The sequence below is a fragment of the Rhinolophus sinicus genome, linkage group LG02, assembly GCF_036562045.2.
Source record: "Rhinolophus sinicus isolate RSC01 linkage group LG02, ASM3656204v1, whole genome shotgun sequence".
Lineage (NCBI taxonomy): Eukaryota > Metazoa > Chordata > Mammalia > Chiroptera > Rhinolophidae > Rhinolophus > Rhinolophus sinicus.
Window position 1 is genome coordinate 25478786 of NC_133752.1, and position 23238 is coordinate 25502023.

The 23238-nt window shown below is 39.7% G+C and overlaps 1 protein-coding gene across 2 annotated transcripts in view; it reads left to right on the forward strand.

Annotated features, from left to right (window-relative positions):
* NWD2 (NACHT and WD repeat domain containing 2) overlaps window positions 1-23238 on the forward strand; it is a 162255-nt gene that overhangs the window by 119347 nt on the left and 19670 nt on the right. For both annotated transcript variants that reach the window (XM_019741957.2, XM_019741958.2), the window contains exon 4: window positions 20874-21077. In XM_019741957.2, coding sequence (XP_019597516.2) covers window positions 20874-21077 — 204 coding nt within the window. The remainder of the gene's footprint in view (window positions 1-20873; window positions 21078-23238) is intronic.

A 23238-nucleotide genomic window follows, 5' to 3' on the forward strand; every position in this document is an offset into this window, starting at 1 on the left:
AGACCCTTTACTGTTTCCTGGTCTCTGTGTTGTCATGAGAAGAAATGTCTGAATGTGATAATGAATGGAGAAAATTCCTAATTACCCAATATCACTTGAAAATTTCCAGAGAAGATAGTCCAGGTGTATTTTTTTATATGCAAAATGGATGCAAATACTACCTCAGACACCTTCATGGACCCTAGTGTTTCTTGGTAGGGACCACTGTTAGTAAGTTTTTCTTTCCAAATACATTGGAAAGCTGAATTCTGCACAGTAGATAGCACTCTGCTGACTTATTTGGAGGTTTCTGGTTTCCTAACTTCCCTTCTGCTGACACTCTTCACAGCTCCTGAAGTAACATGGGCTTTGTCCATTCCTACGCCTTCTGTGGTGTTCCCCTTAGCTAACATCTGCCTCTCAGCACTTCCTTCTCTTTAAGGCTCAAAGCCATGAGCCACTTGAGTTGATCTGATTCCCTAGTCTCCAGGCGGAGAGTACAAGGTTTACCTTTGAAAAATGATTTTACTTTGGTAAAGACGTCCAAAAAGAATGGTCCTCCAATGGCTAAGAATGGCACTGCAAACAGGAGTATTATTCCTTTCAGGTGTCTTCTAAGAAGAAAACTGAAGTGGGGGAGGAGAAATATTTGATATGAATATGGAAGCCTTTGCAGCTCTAATCTGCCTAATGTTTTCCAACCCTTAACAAAACCACACTAAGCACTGAAGTAAATGTATAATCTCACTTCATTGTTACCTGTTTAGCATCTGTTTTCATTCTGAAATCTTTCCTTGTCGGTATTTTTCTTACTTATTGATCTGTATTATTTTCACATGATTAAGCAAAAAGTCTCAGTGGGGGAGGGAGGGAGAGAGCCAGGCTTTGCAGGGGAGAGAGTAAAACTGGTGAACATCAGGATGGCTGGACACAAATAACAGATTTATCGACTGATACAAGCTGAAAAATCAACCTGTTGCCTTGTATGGTATGGACCACAAGTGACAGTGATCCCCAGAAATAGGCCTTTAAGTACTTTTGATAATACTCATAAGTGAGGGGCAGACTGCCCACATTGAATTAGAAAAGGGGTTACCATAGCATTAGTATTCTGTGTATCTGTGTATCTGCCGTCATCCCTAATTCCTTTTTCTATTTCACTTCTCTGAAAGTCCAAGTCTAGAGGAACAGCAAGATTAGAAGTGTGGGTTTGTGGTGGATACACAACCATGCACCTGGGACCTTTCTGTCCTTGATTGGCTCATGTAGTTGGAACGCTATACAAATTAGCTTATATTCCTCTGTTGGGAGACTTTGCTTTCATTCTTGACCCAGATCTCACCCTCCTCCTGGTCCTAGGTTCACAGAGATACAGAGCCCAGACATGTGGAGGGCCACAGAGCACTCCGAAGTGTATGATACATCAGGACAGTGGCGATGCACACGAAACTCACATGAGTCTTTTTAAATTTGTGTGACCAGTGACGTAAGGAAAGAATTTATTTTCTTGCATCACTACCTTCAAACATGCTTTGCTGGATTCCTTCCCCACCCTGAAAGCTCTCTCAGCCAAACACTTTCAAGACTCACTTTCAAGTATTAAAAAGATCAGGTGAGTTTCATTCAAAGTGTTCACCTCACACCCAGTTTAGAGTGTTTGCCTCTCCTCGGTTCAGGTTCTCAGGTCTGGAATAGAGAAGGGTGCCTGGTCAGTTCTTGTACCTTTCCTCCTTGTTCTCCCTTCAACCTACACCCAGCCTCGTGGTCCTCAACATGCTGCTTCTGGATCCTGTAGGTCATTCAAAGGGAGGCGGAATGGAGGAAAAGCTAATAAGGATTACCAGAGGGTGACATCACATATGAGGAAATAAGAACCTATATAATTGTCTGGCATACAAATGTACACAGCCACATACACTATCCATCTGATTGCGACATTAGTTTCCAAATTGCTTTCCCGAAAATAGGGAGTTAAATCTATCATGCTCAACTCCAGTTTCCTCTTGTGTCTCCCAGTCTCTGACTGTCTGCCCATTCTGTTCCCTTGTGTGCCCATATTCTCAACATAACGTAGCCTGTGCTGGAGTGAGGCTTATTTCAGAACCCTTATTTCTAATTCCCCAACATTCTCAGGTTCACTTCCCACTTGCTTACAGTTCACTGTAAGTACAGAGTATTTTCATTAGATGTTGTTCAAGGAAATTGCATTTCCTCAGTGCTCTTGGCCAAATGCTTGCTCCTAGCAACCTGTTTCCTTGGGAATGGTCTCTCTCTCTCTCTCTCTTTCTGCATCTTTCTGTTGCTCTCTTTTCACTGCCCGGGACTCTGCAACAGCCACACTATGGCCATCATGAGCCCTCCTTTGGTGGAAGTGCATCTTTCAAGTTAAATCCAAATTAAAACCCGAGCACCCATGGCCCAGGAATGTGAACCCGTGATTGAAATGGTGCCTTTAACTCCACAACTGAGTGAGTTGCACAATCTCATCACCACTGTTTCTAATTGAAATAGCTAACATTTACTAAATGCTTCCTGTGGTCCAGGCCCTGTTCAAAGCACTTTGTTCAAAGCACTACATAATTAGTCTGCACAAGATTCTTTGGAGGTTGGTAATGTAAGTAAGGCCATTTTACAGATGACAGACCTGAGGCCCACAGAGGTTAAATAACATAGCTAGGGTCATACAGCCAATGTGCACGGACAAGATTGAGATCCCAGCAGCATGGCTTCAAAGCCTATGTTCTTTACTACAACCCTACGGCCCCCAAAAAGCATACCTGCTTGATGGTCAGCCGTATCTTCATAAACGGAGAGAGTTTTACATATTTTACAAATACTTATTTGTGACTGAATAGGATTATATATTTTTAATTCATTATATGTCACCATATCTACACCAAAAAGGTTTTGGCGGGAATTTATATTAAACAGTAAGTTTTGCTTTTACGCCTTTTTTTTTTTTTTAACATTGAAAGAGACAAAAACAATTACTGGCTAAGAATTAAGGAGTTAGGGAAAGACAATTATATCGAGAAAGCATTTCAAGGGAAGCTGCCAGACTTGAACAGAAAACTTAGCTCTGGGGTATCTGGCTGCTGTGACCAAAAGAAGAACATAGTAAATTTCACATCTTTCATCATATGATAAGAAGGAAGCATCGCAGTTCATGGAGTCCAAATTTATAACACTGAATTGTGAAAGGAACTTATCCTGTGTGTATTTTTTTAAAATGGCTTTGGTCTTCAATTGTAATTTTAAAGCAAAGCAGAAGTGTCCACATATAAAGGTCAATGAGAAGTTTATCTCTTTGTAATTTTCCCACACAACCCCCTCAAGAAAAATTCAGATAAAGAGCTTCTCTCACAGGCAGAGCTAATCACATTTTTTCATTAAATGGGTGTCTCAGCTGCAGTACTCACTGTTTAATCCTCTCTGGCTGTCATCTGGCTCTAAGGAATACAATACCATGTTTCCCCAAAAATAAGACCGGGTCTTATATTATTTTTGCTCCAACAGATGCTTATGTTCAGGGGATATCATCCTGAAAAATCATGCTAGGGCTTATTTTCCGGTTAGGTCTTATTTTTGGGGAAACACAGTAGGAAGAGACCTGGATTTAGGCAACATGAACTCCTTATGCCAGATAGATATATATATTTTTTTTTCAATTCCAAACATCTTGGTTAACATAAGTGCTTTTTTTTAGTTCCTTTTTTTTTTTTTTTTTTTTTTTGCTTCTTTCAAATGCACTTACTTCATGAGCTACAAGTTTTAAAGTTAGTACTTTTGAATTAAAATGATGGATTTCCTTTTTAGATCACTCATTTGAAGAATCCATCGTATACTTTGGTGGCCAAATATTTCCCTTATACCTAACCTTACAATAGATCTCCTTGAGACTTAAGACCACTTTCTGCCTATTGGTGATATGAAGTAAATTTCTAATCCAGACCTTCAGTTGGTAATATGGTTTGCCTCATCGGCCTCTTTCTCCAGAATTAATTTAATTCTTTAGCGTTTCAGTAAAGTCCTGTCTCCGTGTTTTTACTTAAGATCATAACTTTACTGCTGCTTCCTTTGGGTATATTCCCATCCCAGCAGCAACTGTGTCACCTACAAGCTGCTTGAAAATACAGTCATCTCTGCTTATTCATGGAGGAGATGTCCCAAGACCCCTAGTGATTTCTGAAAGCACACATAGCACGAAACCCTACCTATACTGTTTTTTCCTAAACATACATACCTATGATAGTTTCATTTATCAATTAGGCACAGTAAGAGGTAACTAATAATAAAAACACTATGCAGTAATAAAAGTTATGTGAAACGTGGTCTCTCCCTTTCAAAATATCTTATTGTACTATACTCACCTTTTCACTTAAAGGAAGCACATTACGGCGTCTCTTTAGATATCAGAATTGCCTGCATCACTATTCTTGTGCTTTGAGGCCCGTATTTAAGCAAAATAAGGGTGACTTGAACACAAGCACTGTGATACCACAACAGGCCGTCTGATAACCGAGGCCACTGCTAAGTGACTAAAAGGGAGCAGCATCTCTAGCATGGACATGCTGGACAAAGGTGATTTTTGTCCAGCACAGGGAGGAGGACGCAGCTGAATGATAAGATTTCATTACGCTACTCAGAATGGTGTGTAATTTAACACAGGATTTCAGGAATTTTCCACTTAATATTTTTGGACTGCAGTTGACTGCAGGTAACTGAAACTGCAGGAAGGGAGGATAAGAGAAGACTAGTGTGTAGATTCTCCATCACCTCCCTACAGAATCAAAAACTCTGGGGTGGGGCTCAGATCTGTGTTGGAACAATCCCAATTTTCCAAATCAGTAAGTAGCAAGTACCTGGAGCTAAGCCAGATTGTAGACACTGCATCCCTAACCATCTCAGAACTTGAGAGCTTCAATCACTTTGGAAGTCGACTGAATCTAAACAGATACACATGGGTAAATTGCTTCTCTTAAAAATCCCTTATCATTAGTCTGCCTTCCCATCCACTTTAATATTCCTAGTGTTAGTCTCCAAAAGTGTTCCTCTCCTATGTATCTGAAGTAATGAAGAAGCACAGTGCTAACAGCTCAATTTCCCACCACAGTAATCCTTCCAGTGGGAAAACAAAAAGAAATTATCTTCCCAGATTGTGTTTTGGGGTTTAGAGCTTGCTGTTCAGCACAGATTTTTTTTTTGTTGTTCCATTTGGCTGTGGCTATTAACCAAACTGCAATGGGAAGGAATTGCCCAGTCTTAGAAAATCAGAGTGATGGCATATATTTCCCCCTCCCAGGAGACAGACTTCTCAGTCATCATCAATTCACTTAGAAGGGCCATTTTAAGAATAAAAATCGTCCTGATTCTTGCCAAGGTTTAGAAAGCCAACTAAAAACTCTAATATACTGCTTTTCAGCTGTGTGACTAATTACTTTGTGTATTTGTTCTTGACAGTGGCTGACAGATGGGCATTTTGTGGAAGCCATGATGGAGTGTTTTGCTTTTATTGTGGCTCTTACTGCAGTATGAACGAAATGCAGAATATATACGTTTTAATCTCAATCAGTCTACATTGCTTGAAATGAGGTTTGGAAAAGCCTGATAGCCTTTCCCTATAGAACAATGGTTATACTTCTTTTGTTGTGGTTCTTACAATTAAATTATGTTTAAAAGTGAACTTCAACAGGATACATTTAGCAAGAAGTAGCATTCGGGATTCAGTGACATGTGCTATCATTAATTGATGTGTAGTCATTTCGTACAAGGCACTGATATTTGTCAAGAAGAACAAGTAAGAATAACAATCATTTTAAGAAAAATAGAAGTATCCATAAATCCCTCATTAAATTGGAACCGTGTCTCCTGAAAGAGCACATAATGTGTAATTTGTGGAGCTCTTTTTCACTTATCCAATCACAAAACCTGTCTACTCTCTCTCCTTGGAAAGAAATCTCATGTCCCTCTTTTTGAGAAACAGGACATTCACCAGGAACCCCTAGCTGCCCATATTCATCTCCACCTCAGAATATCGCCTCATCTCCATTTGGCTCAATTTGCCAAGTATCTCAGCATGAAAAGTTGCTCTTCAAAGATACCACCTCAGCCTCAGCTGCCCTAGGATCTTCGCCGCCAATTACCTCTTTCTCTTATGTATCTTCAGTTCCTCTCTGTCTGCTAGTATCTCTATGTGACTTACAAACTTGGAGTCTCTCCCCTCCGTGACTCTCATTCCATTGCTTTGGACAACAACCCTCATCTTTTCTCACCTGGACTCTAAACTAGTCCCTATGATGGCAGCTTGTTTCTTAGCATGTTATACCAGGGTTACCTTGTTAATAGACATATGTGATTGTGTTATTAATAGTACCCTACTCAAAAACTCAGTGATATCCAAAAAGAATTAGAAAACAAAATTATTAATTTCCCAGTGACAAATGTGATGAGTTACTGATGTTTAGGCACTGAATTAAATTGTATGCTGTTAACCAAGTAGATAACCACAGAGGCATTACAGGGAAGAAAAGAACATTAGCTCATTTTTATCAGATATTTTCTTGTTCTGCAATATTTCTTAAATGCAATGTACTTCACCCATATTTACAATATGTGTCTATTGATCAATTAAATTCTCATTTGAAGAAATAATTGTTAAACAAACTCAAAAAGAGTCTATAGGCTTTGGTAAATATGAATGATAGAGATTTAGTTAAGGGTCTTGGAGTTTGCAAACTGGGAACACAGCTAGGCAAAACTCTAGAAGTGTTCCAAAGAAGAAAGAAAAGTTAGAAGTTCTTATAGTAAAAAGTACATTCTTGATAAGTATCAGTCCTGCATTCTTAGCCCTAGGATTCATCCAGGACAGTTATCAGTCAGCTGTCAGGCAGTCACGATGATGGGTACCAGGAGATCTGGTCACTCCCAATGGTCTGGTTAATGGATAGCAGGTGGATGGATATGTGAGTCCTTCAGGGGAAAATTAAACAGTTAACTGCAGGTCCAGATTTATATCCAGGCATTGACGCAGGACTGGAAAGTTCAAAAAAGTTCTGGAAAGTTCAAAAAAGTTTAAGTTCCCAGGCTAGTTAGAACAAGAAGGGAGTCTTTCCTCATGCCTCAACCTTCATAATGTTAATAAGTTTAGTAGCTTGGTTAAAATGACTCCATTTTATATATTCCCTATTTTCACTCTTTCCTCACCATTATGGAATCCCTTGTGTGAGGTAGAAAGAAAAGGCTAAAATTAGAAATTCGAAGTTCTAGCCCTGGTTCTTCTTCACTAATTCAGCACCATAGGTTCTGGCATGTCATTTAATCTTTGGGGAGGACTCAGTTTCTTTATCTGTGTGGGGACAGAGCCAGGAGTGCAGTTTCCAGGCTGTCGGCCTCACGTGGAAAGGTGCTGGTTCAGGTAGTAAATGACCATCAACTGTGATTGCATGGCCATCAGCTGTGGCTAGTTGGCCGTCAGCTGCAACCAGTGAGCCATTGGCCAGTAATATAACTGCTGTGGCTACTCTCGCAGTAAATGGGGGTAGCAAGAAGATGGTGGCTGAGCTAGCAAGTGGCAGAGTATGGATTGCAGTTCGTGTGGCTCCTGCTTCCTGTGTCTCCAACCTACCCGCCAGCGAGACTATAGTGGTATGACTCCCCTAGCTATGGCTCTGTGGATGTTCCTTTTTGACCTTACCATGCCCTGCGTTCTTATGTGGGGAGCAGAACCAGAGACCCCCGCATGACACCCTGCATGTCAATCTGTAAAGTGAGGGGTTAGCACTACATTTTTCCTAAGGTTTCTACCAAGTCTAAGATTTTATTATTTTAGCCATCACCATTATCTTTTGTCAGATCTTGTTATACAAAACATACTAGTTGTTAAGTTTGAAGAACCATTTTCATAGCATAGGCAACTATACTTTGAATGCTGAGGATTTCTTGATGGTCAAGAGGTCTCAATCCAAGTCATGAACCTCTGGAAGAGAGAATTAGGGTGTTTATTTCTTCCTGATATTTCTATGAAATCACCAAGAATAAAGTCTACTGGAAGAAAAAGCATTGGGAATATTACCAGGCCCACAGCACACCACTCCCATGAGCTGCCGTGTATTCATCCAACAATAATTACTGAACCTTTTTGATGTGTCAGGCACTGTTGTAGGCACGAGAATATACTGATGGGCAAGACAGATAAGGACCCTGCATTCTTGGAGCTTATAGTAGAGAAAACAGATAATGAATAAGAAAATACATGAATTTTTAAAAGGTCATTTTAGTACAATAACATAAGAATTAAGAAATACATAAGGCACAATAAGAAACAAGGCAAAGTGTTATAATAGGTACTTGAATCGCTAATGTAGTTCAAGCAGACAGAGAAGGTGACATCTGAGCTGACACTAGAATGACTCGGTCAATCACACATGAAAACCTGGGGGCCCCAGTCAGGCTCCCCAAACATAAGTCAGGGTTTTAGTGGGCCTATTCTAGGGGAAACAAACTAGGAGTCAGGTCCATTTTCCCCAGTGGTGACAGGTTCTCTAAAGGTGAGGCAACTTCAGACCCAATTCAAAGCTCAGATTCTCTGTAGGGCAGAGCTAAAATGCATAGATAATCTTTGATATCATATAACAGCAACCCTCCACTTGTTTTGTTTTGTTTTTTTTAATGACAAGATGAGGTTTACATTGATGCAAGTCTGCTGTGGGCAGACCCAGGTATTTCTATGGCCCATGGCGTAAAAGAAGTAGGCTTCAGGTCATGAGCCATGTGTGGCACTCTGCCCCTTTTAGTCCCATTCAGGAATGTATAACAATGGAAATTAGTAAGAAGGTCACTGTTACTCGCCCTAATAATTTTTCATTACAACTACAGTGATTCCTTTTCCGTAACAGTTAACATCACAGTAGTCAGAGGCTGTGGAATCATGCCCACATTCCCCCACCAGTCCCACTTGGTTGGGCCACCTGTCCTTTAAATTCCATTAAGACCAAGACTTTCATTTCTAACAATTGTGTGTGTGTGTGTGTGTGTGTGTGTCTGAACAGGGTCACAATATAAAATGGGTTTCTTACTCTAGGTCACTGCTGAAAAAGTTTGACAAACATATTGCTCTATCTCATAAAGAGGTCTAAGAGACATTTTCATGATTTCACCCAAAGTACTCTGACATACATTATCTCAGACTATGTTAAAATTTTTATCAGGCGGGTAGGAGTATGTGATGTCATCATAGAGTCACGGGGGCTGAGGCATTTAAACAGAGTAATGAACGGACCATGGGAGACCAGCCCATTTGCCTTAACACAGGCACACAGGTAGACAGTAACTGACTCAGAACCAGGACCCAGACTCAAACTGTTAAATTGCAGTTTCCTCACTAATTAAATGAGTAGTTTCTCAGGAAATGAAAATCATGCAAATCGGGTCTGTGATTATGGTAAGGATTATCAAAAAAATTCTCTAAAGATTTTTTTTTTAATTTGTAAACAGAGTCACATTAATTCATGCTGCTTTTAGACTGTAAATATGCTATGGAGGTTGTCATGGTCCCAAATAAGTGGTGACATCAGGGGCTGAAATGATTAATAACTGCAGAATGGAAGATGTTAGAAATCAGCTTGTGATCTTAAAGGAAATAATAGGTCTAGACAACAATCATCAGTGGTCAGTAAAACCACTTAGTGAAGCAGATATTGGGTGGACGCCACCCTGGCCCTGGTCAGTCTCAGCATTATTGACCTTGGGTCAGACAGATCTTACGGCCTCATGATTGATGCAGTAGGAAAACATAGCATCATCTGTGAACTATTCTTGCCAAAAAAAAAACAAAAAAAAACTGAACCTAAATATAATCAAGGCTCTAAATCTAATTGCCAGTTTATAGGAAATGTGGAGGCTAATTAAAGAAGGTAAGTGACAACAGGATGTGTCAATCGGCCAAATTTACACAGTGGGATAGTCAACAGCAGTGATACCCAATCTGGTCCTGGTGGGTTTGTTAAAACACAGATCACTGGGCCACGCTCCCAGAGTTTGCTTCAGTAAGACAGGATGGGGTCTGAGAAGAGAATTTGCATTTCCCCTCATGCTCCAGGAGATGCTGAAGCTGCTGGCCCAGGGCCCACACTTTGAAAACCATATTCCTCCCCCTCATGTGGAAAAGCTAGTGGTGTGAGATAAATGAGCTGTTACTTTATAATAAGCACAATCATCAAAATTACTGTAAGACAAATCCTAAAATGCACCCACATCAACTGCCCTTATCCCAGAATTCAGGCAAATTAGCAGATGAGAGGAATGGTGGAGGGCTCCTTCAAGAGAAGGTTATGTGAAAAGCCTATGGAAATACCTTAGCTCCAGGAAAAGTAAACCAAGACAAAACAGTTTGGTCCCAAGGAAATGAGCCAGCATGGAAGGGAGGGGTGGTCTGAGTATAACCTGTCCTAAGACTGGGAAGAGGAAGGGGAGGGGCTCAGAGCAAATGGAGCTGAGGACAGGGAAGAGCGTGGGACTCAGTGGTACGGGAGCCCGTGCATCTGCAGGGACCAGAAGGCAGCGCCTGCCCCTGGGAAGCCGTGGAGGATAGTAGGAGTGAGGGACAACCTTCTGTGCAAACACCTGGCTTTGACATCAGTCACCAGTAACCTTGGCATAAACGTCTTCAGACATCAACTCCAGCATCATGGTCCATGGTGGGTACTGATGGCAGCAGCTGCACTTTTTAGGCCCCAACAACCCAGGGGCTGCTTTTGGCCACTGCTTCTGGAGACACTGCCTTAGACAAAGAAGGCTTGCCAAGGTAAAAAGGCAGACAGCCACACCGAGAGCACCAGCCCCCAGAGTATAGCTAAAATCCCCCCTCATACCTCCCAGAACTATTGTAGAGGAATTCAAGGCATCCTAAGCTCCACAGAAAGTAGATGCACTGCCAGATAAATCCCATTTCGTGGCAATGATTTTGAACCTCGTTTATCACCAGCTGCTAGAGCCTAGGAAATATGGATGAGGAGCATTTCCACATATACTCAATATTTTCCAACAGGAAAGAAAGATGATATTCACATGCATATCCCTTTTAATGAAAACTGCTGAAATGCATTTTAAAATACTGGGTCAATTTACTACCATCTAAGGCAGGGCTGTCAAAACTGCGGCCTGCGGGCCAACTGCGGTCCGCAATCCATTGTTATTTGGCCTGCAGCAAATTCCAAAAATATATTTAGTTTACATACTTCACCTCAAGTGAGTGGCCCGGCTGTTTGTGTATTTTACCGCATATGGCCCTTGGTATAAAAATGTTGAAAAAAGTTTGGACACCCCTGATCTAAGGAGAGAGAATATTATGCAAGATGTTAGAAGGACTTATAAATGTGAAACTCCCGATTACAGATTAGGCATATGCTGACAGAGACACTTGTAAATTGCAGTGGACCTTCAGTCGCCTAGGCCTTCTTATAGTGGATACCCATTAATAATGCTGGTGTTGTCATTCAGACAGTAACACTGAATGAGCCAGCTTTCCTTCTGTCCAGTTCTCAGGCCCATAGTGCACATGCCAGCCTTCCTCCTAGGCCTGTCTGCTCCATCCCCAGTTCCAAAGAAGAACGTTTTCTTGGAACTGTGGACCAGCAGTGCGCAGGGGCAATTCAGCTTTTCTGTAAGGCTTGCAGAGCAGCGCTGAAAGACCTCCCCAGGACCTGTGCACACACACAGGCAGTTTGGAAAGAAGCCTTAGGCATGCTGACCCCTGCAAGGCCACAGAATGAGAAGTGGGAGCCTGCTGTGGACCAGGCATTGTGCAGTGCATCCGAGCCTGGATAAGTACCCAGCCAGCTGGATGGGGGCTGCAAGAACCAGGCTCCGCAGGCACTGAAACATGACTGGAATCCATGTTTTTAAGGATGGGGTGAGAAATCAGATCTGAGTATGGGACTTCTTATCCGTTAAATAATTGATGCCCTTTCCACTGAAATAAGGCCCTCAATATTTGCTAGCTTAGTGTGGGATATTGAGTGTGGTAGTTTTTATAAAAGCAAAAAAGAAATTGGAAGAACCTAAATATCAGTAAGGAAAAGGGTGAAGAATACCTGGAGTATGCTTATGGTGGGATATTATAACTAATACAAAGGAATAAACTACATCTAAATTTATCGACCGTCATCACAAAAATATAAGAATGAAAAAAGGTGCAGAATATGCCCATATATATATATATATATATATATATATATATATATATATATATATTTGTACATATAAAATATAAAAATAGACTGAAAGGGTGTATAGAAAATTTGTAATATGTGCATCTTGGGAAGGAAGAGGGGGGAATCAGCCTGAATTTGCAGGTCAAAGGGGAATTCAACTTTATGTGTTATGTTTTATTTCTTTTATTTAAAAACTATCTGTTGGAGAAGTTTCTGGTGAAGATGGTAGAGCGGGTAAACACTGCTTGCCTCTTCTCCCAACCATATCAAAACTACAACTAAACTCTACCAGTATTGGTTCAATGATTGTAACAAATGCGCCATACTTATGTAAGATGTTAATAATAGGGAAAATTGGTGGAGGGGGTGCTAAATGGGAATTTCCAGTATTATCTACTTGATTTTTCTGTAAGTCTAAAACTGTTCTGAAAAACAGTCTATTAATGTTTTTAAAAATCACTTCGAAAATATGACCAAATGTTGAGTTGTCAAGCTGCACTGTGGAGACATAGTTATTTTATGCTTGTATGTTCTCTTTTTTTTTTCAGTTTCTCAGAATTAGAAAAATAGAAACTTGAAAATAATTCTGTCCTACACATTGTGAATTAGTAATTATATTGGACAATTTTACTCTCCATTTTCCTGTTTCTATTAACACTAGTACATTAAAAGTCTCATAGAATAAGTCCAGGATATAAGCTAAACATTGCTCAACTTCTGCGTATACACATCTTTATGCAAAAAGTAGGGTGGATTTCTAAAAGTGGAATTTTATCCCAACTGCCAGATTACCTTCTCAGCAGGGTTATGCCTGTTTTTATTGGTACTCTGGTCTGAGTGTGCCCATTTCCTTGCCTAGACACCACTAGGTGTTGTTATTATTATTTTCCCCGATTAGTTTGATAAGCAAAAAGATCTTATCACATGTGTTTTCATTTGTAATCCTACGATTGTTAATAGAGTTGAGCATTCTTTTTCATGCTTGCTGGCATTTGTTTTTCTGCTTCCAAGAGTTATCCGTGTCCTTTGTCCATTTTTCCATTGCGTTATAGAGCCCTGTATAAATGTTTTGATTATTATCGTTCTCTTCTTCTGGCCTTCTGTAACACCATTTCACGCTTCCTCCTCCTGCTTCTATGCCCCCAGAAAGGTTGGTGGTCCTCAGCCCTGCTCTTTCCACTCTGTAAGTCCCCCTTGAGCTATCGAATCCCTGCAGATACAGGCATAACTCGGAGATATTGTGGGTGCAGTTCCAGACCACTGCAATAAAGCACGTATTGCAACATAACAAGTTGTAATCATTTTGCTGGTGGAGGGTCTTGCCTTCAGTTTGTAAAACAACATACCTGTGAAGCGCAATAAAATGAGGTATACCTGCATGACTGCTCCTGTAGAATGAAAACTCAAAAGGAGCAGGGACTGTGATGGTCATGTAAATGTCATCCGCTGTCCCAGCTTGCCTGAGAATAAAGGGGTTTCCGGGACTTTCAGTGCTCAAACTGGGATAACCCTGACCAAACTGAAACAGCTGGTCATCCTACAGGTTAAGTTAGGGGCTCAACAAATGTCTGTTGAATGAATGCATGATGACTTCCAAGACTACTTTTCCAGCCAGATGACTCTTTTGACCTCCAGCTCTCTAATTGCTTCATGGAGAGCACCACTTGAATAGTAGGCATCCCACTTCTAATATGTCCAGAACTCCTTCCACCTCTACCCCCCCACACACACACACACACACACAAAAAAAAAAAAAAAAAAAAAAACCCTGCTCTTTTGTATTCACTTTCTCAGTGAATTTTTTCTCCAACATTGTAGAATTCCAATAATCCTGACACATTTCTCAGTTCTCAGTTTTGTAAGATAACCGATCAGGGTTAGGGTTGTAATCTGTTCTTTGGAACTGATGATTCTATTCAAAATGAGTCCATTCCCAGTGGTCTGTTAATCCAGTTGTTTCACCTTTATGGTTCCCTTTGTTCTGATGTTTCTCAAGAATAATACTTGTGTTCAGTATTTTCCAGGTAATGAAACTTTCTTACAGACAAAAGCACATTACAAGCAGTAAAAATAGCAGAATTATTATTGATATAAGTAATTATTGACCTAAATTCAGCTGTGATTTAAGTATGTAAATTTCATAATCATAGTTAAACCATAAATACCAGTTTTAAGGGGAAAAAAAGGTAACATAATTTGACTGAGAAAGCAGAGACTCTCAAAGAAACTAGATTGAAGCACCAATTTAGTTATTCTTTGCATAAATGAAATCGGTAAATCATTTATGACTTTACCCCTTACAACGATTTTATGATGAGTTACCAAAGATACTAGATCTTATATTGATCTGGATAAGATATTTAAGAAAGGTCATATCTTTGGCACCAACATACATAAGGGTAATATCTTTAGAAAACTGTTCATCTCTCCAGTATTAGAGACACACTGTTGCATGCAGGGTTGCCAAGAATGGATACCAGCAGACATATTTAGCATATGAAGTTTAGTATTTTTCATTTCAATGCATTCAATTATCCAGATATCGATGACGGAATTCACAGTATATAATGATTAGATAGTGCTGGCATCTGTTTGTGGGCAAAAAGAAAATCCATTTCCACAATTTGTACATAGTGAGCTTGTGCTTCACAGACTATAAAAGGGAGGGAGGGAGGGAGAGAGGGAGGGAAGGAGGGAAGAAGAGAGGGAGGGAGAGAAGGAGGGAAGAAGAGAGGGAAGGGAGGGAGGAAGGGAGGGGGGAGAAGAGAGGGAAGGGAGGGAGGAGTTATTGAATTAAACACCCCCCATTCAGGTGCTGGTACTATTGTATCTTCTTAGAGCAGTGGTCTTGGGCAAGCCATCTGAGGGCTGTGAGCCTTGATGTCCTCTGCTGCAACTTACCCTACTTCACAGAATCATGAACATTAAAAGAGATTCTGTATGAGGGAAAATTGTATCTATAAATGGGGGCTTTATTTTCATAATTAAAGGGGAAGCTTATAGAAAGGAAGGAATAGTCCCACCTGCCTTGCTTTAGTGACTGGGTTAGGAGGAATGGGACATTTACAGAGTAGGTGCTTCAGCCTGTTACAGCACCCGTTGTTGGGGGGAATTTCTCCTTTCCCTTCCAGCTGCCTCCGGAAACAGCAGCCCAGGGAGCACTTGCCCACCTCCCTGCAAAGCATGGCATCCATAGCCCCCCAAAAGACTCTGCCCTCACTTCTTTCCTGACATCCTACAACAGAGTAATGACAAGGACATAGTGAGGTCACCAACACCTTCGACAATACCTAAATCCCTCTGTTCTGTTTGCTACAATAAAAATCGCATACAATCAGACTCAGCCCCAAAAGATTCTCAGATCGCAAGCCTGGCCAGAACTAACTGCCTGTAAAGAGCAAAGGGGGGCTGGGGGAGGGGGAATCACTGTTTGCCCAATGGAAAAGAAAAATCATTTGAGGGGATAGAAAATGTTATCTCTAAGGCTTTGAAAGCAGTGGTTTAGATGTATCTCTATCAGCATATAGAGAAGGAAAGGGAGATACAAAAAGTAGAGAGTCCTTTTACATTTAAGTTCCCAGTTATAAGGAACTCAATAGTTCATAAAATATTTTTTTAATTGAGGTAAACTTCATATAACATAAAATTAACCATTTTAAAGTAAACAATACAGTGGCATTTAGTACATTTACAATGTTGAGCAACTGCCTTCTCTGTCTAGTCCCACAGCATCTGGAAGTATTTCTTAGGCTAGAAGTAAAAAGTACACTTAAAAACTTTCGAATATTTTCTTAGACTTTTCATCCATTTTGACTTAACTCCCCGACTGTATTTGAGCACTCCATTGGATTGTTGCTTCCGGTCTAACTAATGTGATGTATCTTCAGTGTCTGAGAATGGGCCAATTTAAATGTTTTCACCTTAAATTAGATGGATAGGAGAGGTGCCTATGGATTTCTTCCGACAGGTGAAATCCCATATGTCTATGTTTATTGACAGTGTTTGAACAACTCAATAAAAAGTGGAAAATTATTTCAGACATAAGAGTATGCGTTTTTTCCATACAGGATCACACAGGCAGATTGCTCAAAGGTATAACTAATAAACACGGGCCTCAATGCAAAATCAAATATCGTCCCTCAACTCTCCACCAAATTTCTTCTACAAACTGGCAAAGTTGGTTTAACTATGCAAAAAATGAACTTCTTAAACATTGTTGTCAGAAAGATATGTCAAATCTGTTACTTTTTGGTGGCGGGAGTGAATATTCTATTGCCACTGAAGAGAGAAGTTTGTTTTCCTGCTCATGCTTTCTGTAGCTGCCCTAGGGTCATCCATGCATACGCCTCATGGCTTCAGAGCTAAGAAGTAGGCTGATTAGGAAACTGAGCCTTGACTCCCTCTTGCCACCTCCACCTTTCCCGCCAGTCTCTTAGCCTTAGCCCCGCATTGCTACCCCTGCTCTGAACCATTGGCCATAGGAACTGGACCTTGCGACTGAGTTGGGCTAACTTTTTCTCTAAATTGCCTCTCTTCTAGCCCTGGTAGATATAGACATGCTTTGTGTTTCACCTTAGAACTAAAAACCAACTAGAGCCCCCAAAAAAGTCTTCCTGAAAAATATGGTAGCAAGCTTCTCTTCTATTTCTCTTTTTTTCTGTTTTCTCAAGTAGCAAGATAAGATTGAGTGAGGCCAAATCCTGTCTAAGATGCCTGAAAAGTAACTGCTTCATGATTTATGAGCATTCCATCTATAGGAAGAATCAATAGAAAGAAAGAAAAGGTTTGGGGAGAACAATCCAATAAGTAACTTTAAGCCTATAGCACATTATTACTGTTCTGAAGTTCTATATTACCGCTTTATACATAGTAGGCGCTCGATATATATTTGTTATTTGAATTGGATGAGGATTTTTTTCTTCTTCAGTAATCTCTACTCTAAGGAACATTTTGCCTTACTGTATCGATTAAATAATTATAGTATATGGTGCCAGCTGTTCAACTCCAATAAAAATTTATTTTTAAATTAGCCTTCGATTTTGTAGTCATCTGCTGTGTTCCCCATCCTGCCCCTTCAGTGTTTGCTGACTATTACTCAGGAGATCACATATGCATGGCTTCTCCATCGCAGTCGTTCTCAAATTTTAGATTCATTTATAATCTCATTTTAAAGTCCAGATTCCTCGGCTCCCCTACCACAGTGTCCTGTAGGTCTGAGAAGGGATCTAATAACCTATATTGTAACAAGCCTTCTGGGTGATCCAGATGCAGGTAATCCATGGAGCATATTAGAAACTGATCCATAGACGTGACCCGGCCCTAGACTCTGGAACCAGCCCTATTTAGGGCAGAGAGAAGAGGAAGAACCAACAGTTTGTAACTTGCTGGTGCAGTGATGATGTTATTGCCCTTGGACATGATCTTGTGTCACTAGTCATCACTTTTTCTTCTTCCCCACTTCATGCCCAAAGTCCAGCCTTGGATCTTGGCAGCTGAGTCCATGACCTTCCTGGGCTTCATGGACTGCTGGATGGAGAACTATCAACTACTAAATCCCATATGTAATGTTCTACCTGTCCACCAGGTCCTCCAACCTGGCCAGACTCCACCTGTATGCCTATTTTGGATTCTTCTTGTGGCTACTGTTTTACAAGACTTCTTATTGCAGACCTTGCCCATGTGGGTTTGCTGGATGGCTTATCCCTGCACTAAAACCTCACTCCTCGTGACAGCCAGACCTTATTGAGGATGTTGACTGTCTGTGTCCAGAATCGACCAAGGGGTATAGGATAATCAGGAGGCTGGCTGCTCCAAAAAAGATCATCTCCCTCTGTATCTGTGGCAGAATGAGAGATCATGCCCACTCATATACCCAAGTTTAACATAGGAGATCTTAGAAGAGGGACTGGTAAAAGTGAGAAAACTCAAAATAACCTTTTTGTTGCATACAGCCTGTGGTCAAAAATAGCCCAAAATAAATGCAAATTAAAGTAAAAATGTTTTTAATTGGCCTTCAGGCTGATACACTGAGTTGGAGTTAGAATACCCTTATCTCAAAAGAACCCACTATAAACCCTCATTTACGATGCTGAAATATGGAGACAGATGATGTGGAGTTCCTCCATTCAAGTCCCTTCTAAAGGGACTTATGCAGCTAAAGAGAATAAACAGGTTGTACCTGCCTCCAGCCTGGTCCTTGAGGTTTGTACTGAGGTGACCTGAGCTCAAAACAGTGAGTTCAATTATCCACAGTCACCTTGAGTAAACCAGTTAGATGAGATGGATTATGTCCCAAGGAGATAGAGAGCATGGCCCAACCAGGGATGTGTTTAAACAGTACCTGCTAAAAGGCAAAGGGCTAAAAAGAGGATTGCAGACAAAACTGGTACCATCCCAAATTGTTACTCTACCTGTTGAGAGCTGAACTTGAATACAAGAAAAAGCTGCAGAGAATAGAATAAACTCTAGGGATTTCTTTCTGTCTTGGTTTCTTCATTTATTCAACAAATATGTTTTCTAATATTTTCTATGTTCTAGGAATAAACAGCTCCAGCCTATGTCGTCCTGGGGTTTACCATCTTTTAATAGAGTTTAGGTCATGAATTTATTTTGGACATAGATCTACCCAGAACTTACATTCTCTCACCTGCCTGTAGAAGATGAAAAGAACACTGTAGGTATTGTAGTAATAGGCAGTAGACGTAGTAAGAAGTGCCCCAAGGAAGCCAAACTGGAGTTCACCACCCAGTCACATTCCTTGGGTGAACAGGCTTAAAGTTCATGGTAAAGGTGCTAGTCAACAGGAGGAAAGGATGAAGATGCCCACAAATGAGACAGAAATCTTCCCATGGATACTATCACGCAGACGAAGTATAGATAGATTTGTGTTAGAGTTCCTTTATGTTCTTTCCTTGTTTCCATCACATTAGTCATTGAAGATAAAGTGAAATACTGGGTGCTCTCAAGCTAATATTTTTATGAGTTTAAGCCAGTGGTTCAGGCAGCCGGAGGGCTTGCTGAAACAGATCGCTCGGTCCTGTCCCCAGAGTTTCTGTTCAATGGGTCTGGGGTGGGCCTGAGAATTCGCATGCCTAACAAGTTCCCAGGTGTTGCCATGCTCCTAGTCCAAGGACCACATTTTGAGAATCACGAGCTTATGTAAACATTTAGAGGAATTCAAAGTGTTGCTCCACAAAGGGGTGTAGACAGCATCACTAGGTTTAAATTTTTTAAACATCTGGTGTTTTACTCACTACGAAACAATACATATGTATTGCCAAAAAAACTACATGTTTCTAATAAAAAAGCAATAAATTCATAAAACAGCCTAAGTGAGTTTAAACAACCCACTCAAAGATAGCCATTGATAACCTTGCTGTGTATCCTTATACAACCTCTTTCATGTGTATGTGTATGTTTATGTATGTACATAAACAATATTCTCATATATGTGAGAGAATTTATATCTGAAACATTGGAATCATAGATACTGTTTTGTAATTTACCTTTTCAATTAATAGTATACTATAAACATCTTTTTCTGTCAATACAGTTCTAGAACACAATTTGGTACATCTGAAGAGAGATACTATAAATACCAGGGGTGCCAAAAAAATGTATACAAGTGGACACTTTGATCAGTGTTGCTCAAGCAGTAGTTCGCTGTAATCAGAAGTGTCCGGACGCTGATGGTAACCACTTTGAGCACCTTGTGTAATTGCAGAAGCCAAACGTGACTTGTATTCATATTTTGTTATCGGTATATATTAAGTATTACAATTTTAATAGTTTTTCTTTCTTAAAATGTGTATACATATTTTTGGCACCCTCTGTTTTTCAGTGTTCCACTTTGTTGGGCACTTAAGTTATTACTCCAGCCCTTTACTGTTAAAATAGGTTCAGCATAAATATTCTGGTAAATCTTTATGTACACCCTTAATTGTTTTCTAAAGTCAAATTCCCAGAAGAAAAATTGCTAAGTCAAAATTTATATAGATTTTTGTATAAATTTATATAGATTTTTTTAAGGCTTTTAATACATACTGCCAGAATACCCTTCAAAGAAACATTGGATCAATTTATAGACCCATCAGCACTACGTGGGTATTTTCTCACACTTCCACACAACATTGCCTCCACAAGTTTCTGCCAATTTAATAGGGAGAATATGATATCTTTTTAATATTTTGAGTTGTTTTCAGTAGCAGTGGGGTTGATAGTAACATATCATTCAATGATTTAATACTTCTTTCATTTATAGCTGTTAAATCTGGGGCTTAAACATCATACTATTAACTCCTTACAAAACAATTCTTTTGTTTGAGAGTTCACGTGTTTGATATTTCATAGGATCCAGCATGTCGTTTTTCTTTGTCATGAACAAACACAAGATCTCATGAGTAGAACAACTTTTGTTGTATTATGTAAACTTAAGGAACATAAATCTATCACAAAATTCTGTATTTTTAATTTATCCATGATATCCAATCTCATTGCTCAGTATGTGAAGAATTTGTTATAACTACAATATAATTTTAGTTGTGAAATAATCCATGGGAAAGAACTATCCACTGTAATTAGAAGAGAAAACTAATGGAACAGTGTATCTTATAATCTATTTGTTTGTATTTATTGAGTGACCACATGATGTTGAATACTAAAATGAACTTTCTTGTTGATACACAGGGACTATTAGGTGAAAAATATGGGAACATCCGAATCCCTGGAGAAGTGGAAGCCTCAGAGTTTGAAATGATTTTGGATGCTGCCATAGAGGCAAAGCTGGAGACCAAGTTACTGGAAGAGTGGTACTGTCGAGATGAGAACTCAGTGCCAGCAGCTTATTACCTCAGACCCAAATCAGAAATGCTGAAAGGCAATAAAAATACAGTAAGTGTCTGTCCATTACTTTAAACGGTTTGTCATCCAGGAGCGGTTTTCTCCACAGAAAAGGCACAGTAGACAGAAAGTTATTCTGCCTTGGGCCCTAAATTTCCTTTTAACAACAAAATTCAAAGCTAAGAAACCTTCCAATTTTTGCCTCATCTTTCTTTTGAGCACCTCAGACTTTACTTCTGGGGTCATTCCCTTCTTCCTGAAGTATACCTTTTAGAAATTCCACTTATGAAGGTCTACTAGAGAGAAACTCTCCCAGTGTTTGTTTATATGAAAATATTCTTATTTTTCCCGTTTTGCTATATATTTATTTATTCTGATTGATATACACATGCTTCATGTTTGTGAATTCATGTATTCTATCAGTTCTGGAAAATTCTCAGCCATCATCTCATTAAATACTGTCTCTTCTCTATTTCCTCTGTTTTTTGGGTTTTTTTCAATTTATTGGGGTGACAATTGTTAGTAAAATTACATAGATTTCAGGTGTACAATTCTGTATTACATCATCTATAAATCCCATTGTGTGTTCACCACCCAGAGTCAGTTCTCCCTCCATCACCATATATTTGATCCCCCTTACCCTCATCTCCCACCCCCCACCCCCTTTACCCTCTGGTAACCACTAAACTATTGTCTGTGTCTATGAGTTTTTGTTTCTCATTTGTTTGTCTTGTTCTTCTGTTGTTTTTGGTTTATATACCACATATCAGTGAAATCATATGGTTCTCTGCTTTTTCTGTCTGACTTATTTCGCTTAGCATCATACTCTCAAGATCCATCCATGTTGTCACAAATGTTCCTATATCACCTTTTCTTACCGCCGAATAGTATTCCATTGTGTATATGTACCACAACTTCTTTATCCATTCATCTATCGAAGGACGTTTTGGTTGTTTCCATGTCTTGGACACCGTAAACAAAGCTGCAAGGAACATTGGAGCACACGTGTCTTTATGGATAAATGTTCTCAGAATTTTTTGGGTAGATACCCAGGAGAGGGATTGCTGGGTCATATGGTAATTATATTCGTAATTTTTTGAGGAACCTCCACACTGCCTTCCATAGCGCTGCACCAATCTGCATTCCCACCAACAGTGTATGAGGGTTCCTTTTTCTCCACAGCCTCTCCAACACTTGTTACTATTTGTCTTGTTCATGATTGCCATTCTGACTGGGGTGAGGTGATATCTTATTGTGGTTTTTATTTGCATTTCTCTGATGATTAGCGATGTTGAGCATTTTTTCATATATCTATTTGCCATTTGTATGTCCTCTCTGGAGAAATGTCTCTTCAGGTCCTCTGCCCATTTTTCAATTGGGTTGTTTGTTTTTTTGTTGTTGAGTTTCATGAGTTCCTTGTATATTCTGGATACTAGCCCCTTATCAGAGGCACTGTTTGCAAAAATCTTCTCCCATTCAGTTGGTGGCCTCTTTATTTTGTCAATGGTTTCTTTTGCTGTGCAGAAGCTTTTAAGTTTCATATAGTCCCATTCATTTATTTTAGCTTTTACTTCCATTGCCTTTGGAGTCAAATTCATAAAATGCTCTTTGAACCCAAATTCATAAAATGCTCTTTGAACCCAAGGTCCATAAGTTTAGTACCTATGTTTTCTTCTATGCAGTTTATTGTGTCAGGTCTTATGCTTAAGTCTTTGATCCATTTTGAATTAATTTTGGTACATGGTGACAGATAGCAGTCCAGTTTCATTCTTTTGCACGTGGCTATCCAATTGTCCCAGCACCATTTATTGAAGAGGCTGTCTTTCCTCCATTGTATGTTTTTAGCTTCTTTGTCAAAAATTATCTGTCCATATTTATGTGATTTTATTTCTGGGTTCTAATTCTATTCCGTTAGTCTATGTGTCTGTTTTTCTGCCAATACCATGCCGTTTTGATGATTGTAGCCCTGTAGTACAAGCTAAAGTCAGGGAGTGTGATACCTCCAGTATTGTTCTTTTTTCTTAAGATTGCTTTGGCCATTTGGGGTCTTTTGTGGTTCCAAACAAATCTGATGATTTTTTGTTCTATTTCATTAAAAAATGCATTGGGATTTTGATGGGGATTGCATTAAATCTGCATATAGCTTTGGGTAATATGGCCATTTTAACTGTTGATTCTTCCAATCCATGAGCACAGAATGTCTTTCCATTTC